Source organism: Dasypus novemcinctus, chromosome 21 (genome assembly GCF_030445035.2).
Source record: "Dasypus novemcinctus isolate mDasNov1 chromosome 21, mDasNov1.1.hap2, whole genome shotgun sequence".
NCBI classification, from domain to species: Eukaryota; Metazoa; Chordata; class Mammalia; order Cingulata; family Dasypodidae; genus Dasypus; species Dasypus novemcinctus.
Genome location: NC_080693.1, coordinates 27,824,969 through 27,840,006, shown reverse-complemented (window position 1 = coordinate 27,840,006; position 15,038 = coordinate 27,824,969). Strand labels below are relative to the sequence as shown.

At 38.6% G+C, this 15,038-nt stretch overlaps 1 protein-coding gene across 6 annotated transcripts in view; it reads left to right on the top strand.

The window, feature by feature from the left end:
* KIAA0753 (KIAA0753 ortholog) overlaps positions 1-15,038 on the top strand; it is a 67,593-nt gene that overhangs the window by 41,795 nt on the left and 10,760 nt on the right. For 4 of the 6 annotated variants that reach the window (XM_058283735.2, XM_071210389.1, XM_071210388.1 and 1 more), the window contains 6 exons: positions 2,831-2,909; positions 3,945-4,028; positions 6,808-6,993; positions 8,741-8,822; positions 13,144-13,264; positions 13,781-14,005. In XM_058283735.2, the coding sequence (XP_058139718.1) occupies positions 2,831-2,909; positions 3,945-4,028; positions 6,808-6,993; positions 8,741-8,822; positions 13,144-13,264; positions 13,781-14,005 (777 nt within the window). Of the gene's footprint in view, positions 1-2,830; positions 2,910-3,944; positions 4,068-6,807; positions 6,994-8,740; positions 8,823-13,143; positions 13,265-13,780; positions 14,006-15,038 lie in introns of all 6 variants that reach the window. The other 2 variants (XR_011646807.1, XR_011646806.1) reach the window with 2 other exon arrangements.

Here is a 15,038-nt window from a genome sequence, read left to right as displayed (position 1 = left end):
TGATTTTGATTTGCATTTTCCAAATAGCTAATGATGTTGAACATCTTTCCATGTGTGTTTTATTTTCTCCCCACTTGGTCCTTCTCTCAGGATATTAATAATAGTTTTTTTTCCCCCTATGTCCTATAAAATCTCTTTTTCCTCTGAGGTTTTATTGTTGGTTGGTTGGTTGGTTTTGGCCTTTCTTTTCTTTCTTCAGATGTTTCATGATCCTCAGCAACCTTCTTATGTTTAAAAGTAGAAGATTAAGTACTGATTGAAAGTTCTGAGCATGCTTTCAATTTACAAAAATGTATTGTGGAATAGTTTCTGTATAATAAAAGCAAAGCTCTTAAAGGTACAGTTCAGTGAATTTTGACAGATGTGCATACCTGGGTAACCAATACCCAGGTCAAGATAAAGAACATTTCCATGACTCCAGAGCTGCTTTGTCCATCAGTCATTCCTACCACCCCTGTACCTCACAGGTGCAACTACTTTAGAGTAGTTTTGCCTGCTCTTAGACTTCATATAAATATAATCTACTCCTTTGTGTCTGGGTTCTTTTTATTTATTTTGTTTTGTTTTACTTTTGTTTTATTGTATTTTATTTTATGTGTGTGTGTGTGTGTGTCTGGATTCTTTTGTTCAGCAAAATCCTTATGAAATTCATCCATGTTGTTCATAGATCAGTATAGTTCTTTCCATTTTATCACTGAGTAGTATTCCATTGTATTAATATCCTACAATCTGTTTATCCATTCTCCTGTGAATGAAGATTTGGGTTGTTTCCAGTTTTTTTAGTATGAATAAAACTACAAACATCCTTGCACAAATCTTTTTTCAGAACTATACCTTTTCTCTTGGGTAAAATCTAGGAGGAAAATTTCTGGGTCCTAGGATAGATAGATGTTTAACTATAAAACCTGCCATGCATGTTTTCCGTAGTTATCCCATTTTTTACCCCAATTCACAGTGCCTGGGAGTTCCTTTTTAGTTGTTCCACATCTTTGGTTTGTTAGTCTTTTAAGTTTTAGTCCTTCTGGTGAGGGTGTGTTAGTATCTTGTGTGGATTGTGGTTTTATTTTGGGTTTCCTAGAAGGCTTGATGGTGAGCACCTTTTCAAGTGCTTATTTTAAAGTGGCCATTGAAGTCTTTTGTCTGTTTTTTATTTAAATTACTATTGATATGTAAGAATTTTTTGTATTTTCTGAATTCAAGACTTTGTCAGATAATATGTACAACAAATATTTTCTCCTGGTACTGTGGCTTGCTATATATACATATTTTTTTGAGGATTTGGTGGCTGGGGATTGATCCCGGGACCTTGTATATGGGAAGAGAACACTCAACCACTGAGCCACACTGGCTTCCCTGAGTTGGTTTTTTCCTTTGTTTTGCTTATTGTTTTTGTTTTTTTAGGAGGCACTGGGAACCGAACCCAAGACCTCCCATGTGGGAGGCAAGCACTCAACTGCTTGAGCCACATCTGCTTCCTCCTTTATATCTTCTTAATGATGTCATTTGATAACTAGAAGTTTTAAATTTTGGGTAAAACCAGTTTATCAATTTTTTCTTTCATAGTTAAAGTGTTTTCTTTGAATTCTAAGATCATTGCTTAGGCTAAGGTCTCAGAGATATTCTGTTTTCTTCTAAGTGCTTGTAGAGTTAGCTTTTATTTTGATGTGTATCATCCCTTTTGAATTAATTTTTGTGAATGAGATGAGATACGGATTAAAGTTCATTTTTTCCCTTCAGGATGCGTGGTTTATTCCTGCACCATCTATGAAAGGGTTATTGAGCTTTTACCCTAGAGTCATCTGGGGTGGGCTGCTTAAGGACCTTAATGTAGGTATTTAGGCCTTTTCTTTGGGGCTGCTAAGGTTGCACAGAGAAGTCTTCTCATATCCTGCTGGAGGGTGAAGCTCTGGAGGCCAGTGTTCTGGAGACAAAGGGGGGTGTGGTGATTCCCAGCATTCCGCTTCCAGCGTGCATAGATGATCCCCTCTTGTCAGCGGGTACCTGTAACCTCAACTGTGATTGGCCTTTCCTATTCAAGAGATCCCCTGGTTTACCCTTTCCAGAGAATAAGCGACCAAACTTCCCCGAGTTGTAGAGGCAGTTTGCCCAGTTTTGATGAAACAGGGAATCTAGGAACCTGATTTCTCAAACATCATTTGACTTTTGTTTTCTTTATTTAAACTCCCTCCTCCCAACCCCCAGGTCTAAAGTCACCTGGTCCTGCAAGTCCTGTGCCCTATTTAAATCCGCACTACAAATGCGGATTCTCAGTTTCTCCCATTACTGACTGGCCTGGAATTGGGCTTTCTGAGGTCAGCTAAGTTAGTTATCCCTTTTGTCCTCCTTTTTACTAGCACCATTTTTTTTTTTTTTTGTCCTTGTACTTTTGTGTCTTGGCAAAAGAACATCTCTATTGTTTTAGTGGGGTTTTGGGAGGGAGCAAAATTAGTTTGATTTGTTTGGTCTTCCACCCTAACCCAGAGGTCTTTTGTTAAAGGCAGTCGTTATTCTTTTAAAATGTACTCAGAACCCAACAGACTTCTTCAGATGTTGTGTAAACCCTCCCACCCAATGTGTGGTCAGAACCAGCAGCTGCACTGCATCACCTGGGAACTTGTTAGGAGAGCAGAATCTCAAGCCTCACCCAGACCAACTGAACGAGAAATGGGTTTTAACAGCATCCCCAGGATACTTATTGGCCATTGGGATTAAAGAAACACTGTAGTTTTTATAATCATTTGATTTCCCCTCACCTGGAGGGGTAAATAAATATGCAAAATAGGATATTTTCTTGCCTTCAATTTTAATTTTCTATTTTATTTCTAAATAGTGTTTCTGCTTCCCAGTTAGCTGACAATGTAGAGAAGGCAGTTCTGGAGCGTTTGAAGCCTCTCTTGGTCAAGGCCCAGGTAATCTAATTAATCTCATTTGCTTGCATTTTGGAAGTTCTGTTGATAACAGTTACACTGACCCTTTGTAGGTCTGTCTGTTTTGTCGGCTGGAGGCTGCAAGTTTGATCTGTGGTTCCAAGTATGGGTGGAATGCCCCTGTAGGACACCCCTAGACAATTATATGCTATTGGTGTGTCTTTCTTGTGGGTAAAGGATAGAAATAAGGGGGTGAGAGAGAGAAAATCCATTTTCGAGAAAGGTAAGATTTTAGTTGGGGGAAAGAGTTTAGATTACAATTTCCATTCCTAATCAAATTGATTGATGAAGTTGTTGCACAATTAAGTGCTTCTACTCTAATGCTGCACTGTTTGACTTCAGTGGTTTAGAATGATTAGCTCCATTTTCCCAAAGGAGAGAGATGTAAGGACAGTTTCTGTACACTAACCGGTACTTTCTTGGAGATGAAATTACATATGGCACTACCAGCAGGATGTGCCATCCTCCTAAAAGCAGTAAGCCAAATTCTATGGCCAGACCCAATAGGTCTCCACCCTAGAAGTAGAAACAATCTTGTTTATATGATTAGATGGGGCCACAGAAGACTATTCTAATCTTAAATGGAAACAGTGGTTTTCTAGGTCCCTGAATAGACCACTGAACTTCTTTTTCCATATTTCTAGTTTAAGAAATATTAAATTATTATTGGAGACTGGGAGAATCTCAGGAGTGTAGAACTGGGAAGGCTCTTAGAGATTAAGTAGTCCAACCTCCTCATTTCATTAATGAGGAAACTTGGGAACAGAGAATTTGAGTGAGTTGTGAGAAATTACACAGCTATTTTGGCAGTATTTACGAAGTTGAGGGATAAAAAGGGCAGAGAGCCAAGACCAACACATAGCATTTATTTTCATGAAGACAGAGTACTTTGAATTGCTGCAAAAAGCCTAATGTAGCTAAAGCTGATGAACAATTCCACATTCAAGTTATTCTGGTAACAGAATTAATTTGTACTAAGGGTTTATAACCCGCTAACATATTTGTCTATTTTAATAGAGAGTCAATTCTTCTCTGGAAGCAAATACTCATTTGAAGGATCACCCATCAGTAAACACAGAGGCAGCCCAGCCGGCAGAGGAGGTCTGTGTTGTGCAGTGTTGACGTTCTGGACTGACACTGGTATTATTACATGATAATGTCTTGGGTTGTAAAGAAAATGAAATGCAAATTACTTTGCAAACACTAGATTATCCTGTTCAAGAAGGGTGGCAGTTATTTTTCATATTTAGCATGTTAATTCTTACAGTGTATATTTAGTGTTATAATTTAGGTTATATCTCTAGAGCCACCCATTTTTGCCAGCAGCTCCTTCTCTCCCCTCCTGATGACAGAGCATGCACAGATCAGCCCTGGGTACTGATGGCCCATAACAGGGTGACGGGCAGAGCGATGGCAGCCCATTTTGCCTCTCATTCAGCCTCACTGCACACATTACTGGCCCAATTTCCTTTATTCTTAGGGCCTAATATTTATCATTAGGCAAGCATGCTTTCAGTGCCTAATATGTGACCATGTCTGGCTTAGCAGAGAGAAATGGTGGCCTGGAAAAAAAATGGAATCATTTGAGGAAAATAAAAACAAGCTTCGTTGTTGTCCACCCTTGTGTTCTTCCTCTGGAGGGCTTGTTATTGTGGGACTGTCCCTGCCCTGCCCAGGCTTAGGGGTAGGGAGTGGAAAGTATAAGTTGCATTCATTTGCTCTCTGGGGAGGTTGGAAAGTTTATTGCTTTACTTGCATAGAATACTAGGACAGAACAAGTATCAAGGCTTCAGAGTTAGAAGAAAGTTGGAATGAAGCTCTGTCTGCCCAATAACCTTAGGAACAGAAAGTAGATTTCAAGAATTTATCTCTATTTTCTTTATTAAGTGATATTTTAGCTACAACATATTTTCATCTTCTGTGCAGTAATTTTCCTATACCAGTAGTTTGTGACAGACTCTCATTTGAGGTGAGCTAGAAGACGAGGTTGCTGAAAGCCTATATTTGGCTTTTAGAAATGTGGGTATGCTATGGCTTGGTGTTTTGTGCAGCACAGCCACCAAATGATTTTTTTCCCCCAGAAGAATAATGAGGCCAGCATCTAACTTAGGGGACCAATTGCATACTGCATTTTAATATGAAAGAAAAATAAGTGGTTATAATGCTCTCAGTGAAGTGGTCCCTTTTGAATAGTACTGGGAATGACCAGTCTTGCATAGAAGAATTATAAGCATTAAACAGGCTTAATATAGCTTATTGAAAAAGAAAAGTAATCCTGTCAAGGATTTAGAATTCTGGGTTGCTGCTGTAATATCAGAATCATTACAAAGGTTTTGTTTTCCCAGGCAGCACCATCAATGGTCAATGTTTATAAGAAACCGAGTGTTAAGGGGGAAAACAAAAAACTCTTAGGAGTTAGCATGATGAAGTGGACTAGGCAGTATAGTGGGTGGGCCCGGGACTCATACAAGGGCCCATATCAGCTCAGTTTGTTTTGGACTTTGGGGAACTGCTGGGAGGATCTAGGCCTCTTAACCATACATTTTGGTGATCTTTCCATGTCAGCATATTGAAACCTTCCTTATTCTTTTTTAATGGCACATAGTACTCTCGGTAGTTCATTCTGTGTAGATGGAAAATATTACACACACACACACATTAACTAGACCTGCATTATTGGCTAAGGTGTTTCTAAATCTTCCATACCTTTATTGCATTGGTTATTGAACTGAATGTAATTTCTTTAGCTTTGATTAAGATTGAACATTTTTTTTCATATTTTCATTGGCCATTAATATATTTTCTTCTGTGAACTGTTAAAAGGGTTTTAAAATTACTGTAGCAGTAACCATTCATTGAATCTTTATTTTATGCCAAGGACTGTGCTTAGTGTCCCGGTATGCATGCAATTATATAATCCTTAAAACCCTCATATGTATGATTATTATTTCTATATTACAAATGAGAAGGTTGCCCAGAGAGGATAAGTAAAATTGTCCAAGGTTGCTGGATTATTAGTGGGCAGAATGTAGAATTAATCCCAGAAATGTCTCATTCTGGATTCTGATATGATCATTTCCCAAGCAGACATTCTTTGCAAAAGCCTTTGAATATTGTAGGCAAAAATTGGCTTTAATATAGTTTGTTGACAAAGAAAACTAACTCTGTCCAGGATTTAGAATTATGGGCTGCTTCTATAAATATCAGCATCATTGTAAAGGGTTTCCCAGTCAGCACCATCACGTATTACAATCAAGAGAAGTACAATACATGTGACAATGCTTTGCAAACTTTAAATGAATACTTCGTGAATGTAAGGATACAGGTCAAGCTCTCCTAAGTTTTAGATAGAAAGCCTCAACCAAGAATTTAAAAACCATGAACTTTGTAAAGTTATGAACAGAAGTTTTTACAAAAGCATTGAGTCAGAAGAGAATAGATATATACTCTGGAGTATGTGACATGTGAAATATTGAGCATTCTCCTGAATAAAATAAAAGGAAGAATTTTGCTTTACTAAGTCTGAAAGCACGTAGTAAAGTAATTTGTGGACAGTGCTGATTTTGGAAGCATGTTCACAAATGTTGCATCATTTGATTCTCAGAACCACTGCTATCTCTATCCTCATTTTGCAGTGAGGAAACATTACTGGAGGGTGCTTAGGATGGTGAAACAAGAAATGGTGTTCCTTGGGTAATGCTGCCATTTAAGGGTTTGTGGTAGAAATGAACTGGTATTATTACTGAATTAGAGGTTTGTATTAGCATAGACCACTATGGGGATGATTTATTATGATCAACAATAATCTTTAGGTTCTTATGTTTTCTTTGAATCATTCTTCCATCCCCATCCCCTTGCCCCCTGCCACCTTGTTTTGTAGGCTCCAGCTTTTGATTCTGAATCCAACAATGTTCATCTGCTGGATGGTTTTTTGAAAGATAGTGCTCATGAGCTCTTGGCTGTGACTCATTCTGAGATCTTGGAGTCTGAGGCCTTAGCCACCTTTGAGGGCAGCAAGGACAGCCCAACACTGGAGACCATGATGCTCCGAATGGAAGAAATGGAAGTAAGGCTTGGGGCTGCCGGCTCTGGTTTATTGCTTGGGGGTGGGTGCTGCCAAGTGCAGCAAATCTTTATGCTTCTCTAGCTTCCTGCTGCACAGTCCCACAGACCTGGCTTTAAATCCCAGCTCAACTGCCGACTGAGTATATGACCTTTGTAAAGTCATGTAAGGATGAGATGAACTATAAAGTATTCAGCACAGTCCCTGACAGGTAACTCAGTGAGTGATAATTATTATTACCCCAGTGATATTACTGGATATGTGATCCAAAAAATACCAGTGTCAGGGCCTGGTCCCACAAAAGGGATCTTAAGTTTTCTCATCCATCAGTTTGTAAATACTATTCAATTGACTACGCTGGTAGGGTATGTTCCTATCAATTACAGAGAATTTTGCCTTCTTTGATTTCTATGATACTTCTTTCAGAAGACTTCTCTTAAGTAAAATTTTAGTCCTCAGACATCACCCAGCCTAATCCCTGGATTGTTCACAGCAGAAAATTGAGATTCAATAAGAGAATGAGTGATGTGGCCAAGGTCACAAGAAAACTCCAGGCAGAGTTTGGACCAGAATCCAGGTCCCTGACTCTAAGTTCAGTATTTTTTTTTTCTTTAAGATTTTTTATTTATTCCTCTCCCCTCCACCCCCCAGTTGTCTGCTCTCTGTGTCCATTCGCTGAGTGTTCTTCTGTGACCGCTTCTATCCTTAGCAGCAGCACCAGGAATCTGTTTCTTTTTGCTGCGTCATCTTGTTGTGTGCACTCTCCATGTGTGTGGCACCATTCTTGGGCGGCTGCACTTTCTTTTGCGCTGGGTGGCTCTCCTTACAGGGCGCACTCCTTGCATATGGGGCTCCTCTATGTGGACACCCCTGCATGGCACTGCACTCCTTGCGTGCATCAGCACTGCACATGGGCCAGCTCCACATGGGTCAAGGAGGCCCGGGGTTTGAACCGTGGCTGTCCCATGTGGTAGGCGGATGCCCTATCCATTGGGCCAAGTTCACTTCCCGCAGTATTTCTTTTTAATGGCACCATGATTATATCTCATTTCAGTTTTGCTGTTAAACAGAAACAGTATAAGGAAGATAATTTTTTGTTGGTTTTTGAAAATTTAAAGATGTGCTTCAAATTAAAACTCATTTCTCCTTGAGACTGTCTGGACTTATATTGTCCAAAGTGGTAGCCACTAGACACATATGGCTATTTAAATGTAAATTAATTAAAATTAATTTTTTTTCTTGCCAGTAATCTATCTTTAATGTCCAAAAGAGGTATGGATGCAGAGCATAGAAGATGTGGCAGGGTGTTAGCCCCTGCTCCAGAAGTGAGAGAGAGATGAACATAAACCAGACTCTTGCAACTAGCCACACAAACCTGGGAGGGTAGGGGGAAACACAGATTTGGAGATTGATTTAGAAACAAAACAAAATTAAAACTAAAATCAAACACTCAAGTGGTCACTTCTTAGTGACTTTTTAGCGATCAGTTGTTAGTGGCTACTGTCTTAGATGCAGTAGGTGAGGAACATTTCCATCGTCATAGAAAGTTCTAATGGACAGTGCTGGTCTAGATTACAGATATGTCAATTACTTTATTTTATTATGAACTAACCACTCTCTTATCTGGCAGATGCCATTTCTGTATCATCACTAGAAGACAAAATATATCAGAATAATCTGCTGAACTTTTATATGTTTACTGGTTCTGGTTCATAAATTAAAGGTTTTGTTTTTTTTGTTTTTTTAAAAGAAATACCAGGAGACAGTTCGTCAAAGATATAATAAAATTGAATATGCTGATCCTCACTTTTTGATGCAGGAAGAAAAAAATGGTAAGTGTTTCTTTGATTTTTTGTCCCCAAACTTTATTATGAAAATTTCAAACATACGGAAGAGTTGAAAATATTGTATAGTGAACACCCATATACCCACTTTCTAGATTCTACAATTCACATTTCGCTAGATTTGCTTTATCACATATCTGTCCATCCCTCCATCCTCTGTCAATGCAGCTTATTTTTGGATACAGTTCAAGGTAGGTTGCAGACAGCAGTACACTTTGCCCCTAAAACACTTCATCATGCATACCAGCAACTAAAGAGTAGTTAGTTGAGGGAAAATTTGTATATAAAAAGCACAGGTTTGAACTGTGCCATATGATGGATTTTGAGAAATAGATACACTTTTGTAACCCAAACCCCTATCAAGATATAGACCATACCATTCTCTTAGAAAGTTCCCTCATGCCCCTTCCCAGTCAACCCCTACCACCTAGGTAACCACTGTCCTGCTCCCCGCCCCCCACTGTATATTAGTTTTGCCCTGTTCTAGAATTTTATATAAATATAGTCATAGTGTACATACTATTTTGTCTAAGGCTTCTTCCATTCAGCATGATGCTTTGTAGATTATATATGTTGCTTGTTATATGAGTTTCCTGTTGCTATCGTAACAAATAATCACAAATTTAGTGGCTTAAAACAACAAACAGTTATTCTCTGGCAGTTCTGGGGGTGAGTTTTAGAGACTAAAATCAAAATGTTGCAGGGCTTTCCTTCTGGAGGCTTCTGGGGAGAATCTGTTGTCACTTCCAGCTTCTGAAGCTGCTGGCATTCCTTAGCTTGTGGCTGCATTACTTAAACCTCTGCTTTTGTTGTCACATTGCCTTTTCCTCTACTGTAGTCAAATCTCCCTCTGCCTGCCTATTATAAGGACACTTGTGATTGCATTTAGGGCCCACCTGGATTATCCAGGATAATCTCCTCATCTCAGGATCATTAACTTGATCACATCTGCAAAGTCCCTTTTACCATAAAAGGGAAAAATCACAGATTACAGTGAATAGTTCATTTTTTTCATTGTTAAAAAAAGAAACATTTATTCCATTGTATAAATATACCACAGGTAGTTTATCCATTTACCCATGAGGGCACATTTGTTTTTAGCTTTGGACTATTAGGAAGAAACCTGCTATGAAAATGTATATGTACAGTCTCTATGTTGGACATAGGTGTTTTTTTTTTTAAGATTTATTTATCCCCCCCTCCATTGTTTGTGCTTGCTGTCTGCTCGTGGTCGTCTTTTTTTGGAGGCACTGGGAAGCAAACCTGGGGCCTCTGTTTGGTAGGCGGAAGCCCCAGCTGCTTGAGCCACATCTGCTCTCCTGGACATAGGTTTTTATTTCTTTTGGGTAAATACTTAAGAGTAGACTTCCCAGGTCATAGAATAGGTGTATATATTAACTTTTGAAAAAACTGACAAACCTTTTCCCCAGGTAGCTGTACCATTTTACATTCCCACCACCAGCATGGAAGGATTGCTGTTGGCTCGCTATCCTTGCCAGGGTTTGGTGGTATCAGTCATTTTCTTTGTAATCTTTGTAACAGTCTGGTGGGGTGTAGTGATATTACACTGTAGTTTTAATTTAATTGCATTGATGATTTCAATGATGTTTAGAATCTTTGCAAGTGAATATTGGCCAGTGATACATGTTCCTTTGTGAAGTTTCTGTTCAAATCTTTTGTCCATTTTTTAAATTACGCTGTTTGTCTTTTTAATTTTTGAGTTGTAGGAGTTCTTTATGTATTCTGGCTATGTCCTTTGTCAGTTATTTATTTGTTCTAAAAATAATGGCTTTACTGAGATATAAATCACGTATAAAATTCACTCTTTTAAAGAGTACAATTCATTTATTTTTGGTCTATTCACGTTGTTGTACAGCCATCACCACTAATTCCAGGACATTTTCATCACCCTAAAGAGAAACTATCAGCACTCACATCCTAGTCCTTCTTCCTGTATCCTCTGACAGCCATCAATCTAGTCAGAGATAGGTTTGCAAGTAATTTCTCCCCATGTGTAGTTCACCTATTTATGTTCTGAAAGGTGTTAAGAGCAGACATTTTTAATGTTCGTGAAGTCTAATTTATTGGTTTTTTTTTTCCCTTTTATGGTGTTTGTTTTCTGTGATCTAAGAAACCATTGTCTACCTCTGAGTTTGAAAGAGATTCTCCTGGTTTCTTCTAAAAGCTTTATGGTTTTAGCTTTTATTATTTAGGTCTGTGATCCATCTTGAATGAATGTTTGCCCATAGTTTGAGGTAGATTTTGTGGCTCATTTTTTCCTCCTTCACAGACATTTCATTTGTTGAAAAGACTTTCCCTTTTCTCCCCTGCTTTAAAAAATTCATACATACGCGTTTTGGCTGCAGTTGCTAGGCTACTATCACAATTTTGGCTGGGAAGTATTACTCAAATTCAATTTGCCTCTTACTTAACAGTTATTACCTTATTCAATGAAAGAGAAGAATAAAATGTGGTTAAACATTACCTCTAAAGGAATTTAATACTATTGAGTGCTACAGTTTCCAAGAGATGTAACAGGAATCATAGGTCTAGAAGGTTTACAGTGGCATTATGTCACATATAATTATTTCAGATATGAGTTTGGGGGGATTGTCTTCTAGAAAACATGCTTCATGTCAAATTTTGACAAAAAGGTGAGCCATCTAAACCAAAATACTTACTTGTTCCTTTTATATTTTCTTTCATTTTTAAGCACTCTGTTTTTGCTCACGTTGTTCTCTTTTACCCCCCACCCTACTTCAGTTCCGATTTTCATCCTCATATAAAAACTAAACCACTCCTCAAGGCCCAGCTCACATGATTCGACTTGGGCAGTGCTTTTTTCTGGTATCCCTACTGGAACGTTGTGTTCTCCCTCCCTTCCTCACCTGTGAATTCCCATAGCACTTTCTATCATGTTCTACCCTGTGTTAGCGTTGTTTGTGAACGCACTTTATCTCCTTCAGCTGGGCCACAGATTCTTTGAGGCCAGAGAGTCTGCCATATTCAGTGTCTCCCCAGTGTGCCCAGCACAGGCCTGTCACAGGACGGGCCCTTCTAATCATTGTTCAGTGCACTGAAGGGCATTCTTTTTTTTTATGGAGCAGAGGAAAGGGAAAAGCTGAGGGAAAATGAGTTTAACTGATTGTTTGGCCACTGGCCATAAAGTTAGGTTGAATCACATATTGCATCACTTAAGACAGTCTTACAGAGGACTCAGTGTTCTTTTTTTTCAAGGACAATTTAAATTTTTAGTTATTATGTGTGACTATGCATAGAGTTTAGGTATGTATTTTAAAGGAGCCCTTCAGGACACAAAGAACTGAAATTTTTGGACACTTGTAATTCCAGAATCATGAAATCATAATAACCCTATGTTTCTCCTCTTCTGAGTGTATTTCAAATGTGTCACAAAACCAGATTTAAAATATGTGTAATGACTGAAGTGATGAACACACAACTATGTGATTATACCAGCCATTGATTGTAGACTTTGGATGAACTGTATGCTTTATTAATGTGTATCAATAAAATTGATTTAAAAAAATATGGGTTGAGCAATGTCTAGTCTACATCTTTTATTCTCTTTTCTGTGATCAAGTGAAAATAGATTGTATTTCTAGTACCATTTTTACAAAAACTGACTATTTCTCTCTGATAGTGAGGAATCATAAGCATAGAAAATGAGATTCAGAGAAAGTTGTTTGCTTATAGATGCTCCTTATTTAAGAGACAGGCAAATTTTCTTCCTACACTTGAAATAAATTTAAAATTATAAATAATCCAAAACTCAAAAGAGTTGTCAAACCTGCGAGGTATAGTTAATAAATTTATGTTTTGACTATCATCATGCAGATTTTTTCCAGCAAGGCCCAGAGATAAATTAAATCAGCTGTTAAATGCTCAGGTGTGGGTGGGTTTTTTTTCCTTCTTCAGTAATTAAGCCATTTAAGATTAAAAAACAAACCCAAATGCTTAAGACTCCTTGACTGGGTGGCTGGGTTCTAATAAAACCGGTGTAGCTGGAGCCTGGCCTCGATCTCTTCCAGGAGTCTTCGACAGAGCAAGCAGGAGCTTCCTAGAGGAGTTACAGTTATTTCTAAACTGATTCCTCGTTGGTTTGTTTATTTGTAATTTTTAAATTCATCTTTTCATTTAAAACAAGACTGTTTTCATTGAAGTGCTAGCTAAACCCATTGTTTAATAGACACGCCTGTGGCTTTCTCCCAGGGTTTTGCTGCTAGGATAGCTCTTCTCTGTGCATTGACTTTCCTTTATATGCAGTCATTTTATGCCTCTCCTTTTCTAGACTCAAAACTCTCAGCTATAAGTGAACAGCCCCTGCCTCCACAGCCAATCAGGATCACAAAGACAGCAGCTCGCAAAGACCCAGATGTGAACATTGTTTTAGAAAGGCCTTGCAATGGCAAGTAAGTGGTAATAGACTGTTTGATTTTGTTGTAGTTGGTTGCCTTTAATGTTGTTGAATTTTGATTTCCTTCAATTTCTACAAGACAGAGAAATTCTTCTTTTGAGCAAAGTCTTGCCAAACTCCACGTATATTCGATGGATCAGTAAAATAGCATGTTTACAAGTATGTAACATGTAAACTATCAGTGTACTGCACCTTAAGCCTTCCATTTTCAGTAACATTTTGTTGGTATTTATTGTTGAAAGTATCACATTGATACATGTGAGTTTTTCTGCTAATAACTGCAAGATTTGCTTTTAAGAATTCTTTTTTGGGGACAGGAATTCATACCATATTGAGGGTCAGTCCAGTAAAAAAGGGAAACGATTAGTGGTGCTGGGATGTTGAGTTTTATTCAGGGTGAGGAAGAGAAATGAAGGCAAGCCTTTTGTTATTAAACCATCAGGGTGAATTAACAGTCTGCCTTTGCTCACAAATTACTTTGAATGCTTTCATCATTTTTATTTGCTCTCAGTTCCCTGGATGAAAGTGTGAGAAGAGAAGAGCAATCAGAGGAAAAAGAGGCTCCCTTTCTCTCCCCCTTGGAATATTCTCCACAGAAAGAGGGCCAAGCTCTCCTCTGTGTTCCCCCTGGAATGCTGCACAGCATCAGTGACTACTGTAGCCGTTTTGAGCAGTACCTCCGGATGATTGCTCACGAAGCCAGGGGCTCCTTCAACCCGTGGCTGATAGCTGAAAGGTCAGTCAAATGTTATATTCTTCTGTCTAGGAATTGAGTGCCAAGTGTTAGACTTTCAGAAAAGCTGGAGAAAAGACTGGCTGAGGTTTCTGGAGTTCGAATGGCTGCTTTTGGGCCAGTGGTCTGGTGTTCTCTGCCACCTGCCTTTTTTCAAATACAGGAGACTTTAAAACAGCAAGCATAGTGGTCCCTGAAGGAGCACTCTGCACCACCCCTGCTCAGACAGAAGCACAGTGGTCAGGAGTCTAGCCAGGGCTCTTTCCTGTTGGTATTAATGAGGGCTGCATCCCATCAGAGGGTGCAAAGCATTGATGGCAGGAAACAGTCATTGTCATGAAATCCTTATGGTCAGGACAAGCTTGCATTTATGAGCAGCAGGTCTTCTGACTTTGCATCATCTTCTTTAACCCTTCTTCTCTTTCTCTTGGGAAAGCTAGCTTGGTGGACTGGTAAAACAGGATCCTGCCGCTACTCAATATTTGAAGAATGGGCAGCCTTCTTTTATGTATGAACTATGTGAAAGCCAGGTGTAAATCCATTCTTTTTAAAAGGTCCCATATTTAAATTCCTCCTGGTATCACTTTATTACAAATATGCAGATACTTAATACTTTGCATCATTGCATTAAATAGTATTCTAAAATTAACGTTTCTTTCTTGAACAAATTTTTTTAAATTTCCAAGAGTTAATGATTTTCTCATTTTAATTTGCTTGTTCTTTAGCATGTGCATTGTTAACTTTTCCCACACACTAGCCAACAACTTCTCAGTATAATTTCCTCATGATTGAAAATAGTGGTTTATCTCTGTTCCTCCTGTGACCCTCTTTCCTCCTACCCCAGTCTGGAGATCTTCTCCATGACTTTTGTCCTGGGTCTTCTCTTCATGATCACACTGAGGGTTAGATAACCTGCCTTCCATACCAGTCCTTATTTTGGTGCCCTTGTCTTCCTCTTTCTTGGTTTACACTTTCATTTTGCTGGAGCATTTCCTGCCTTGGGTATTGGAGGAAATTTCTCGAGACTTATTGTTTG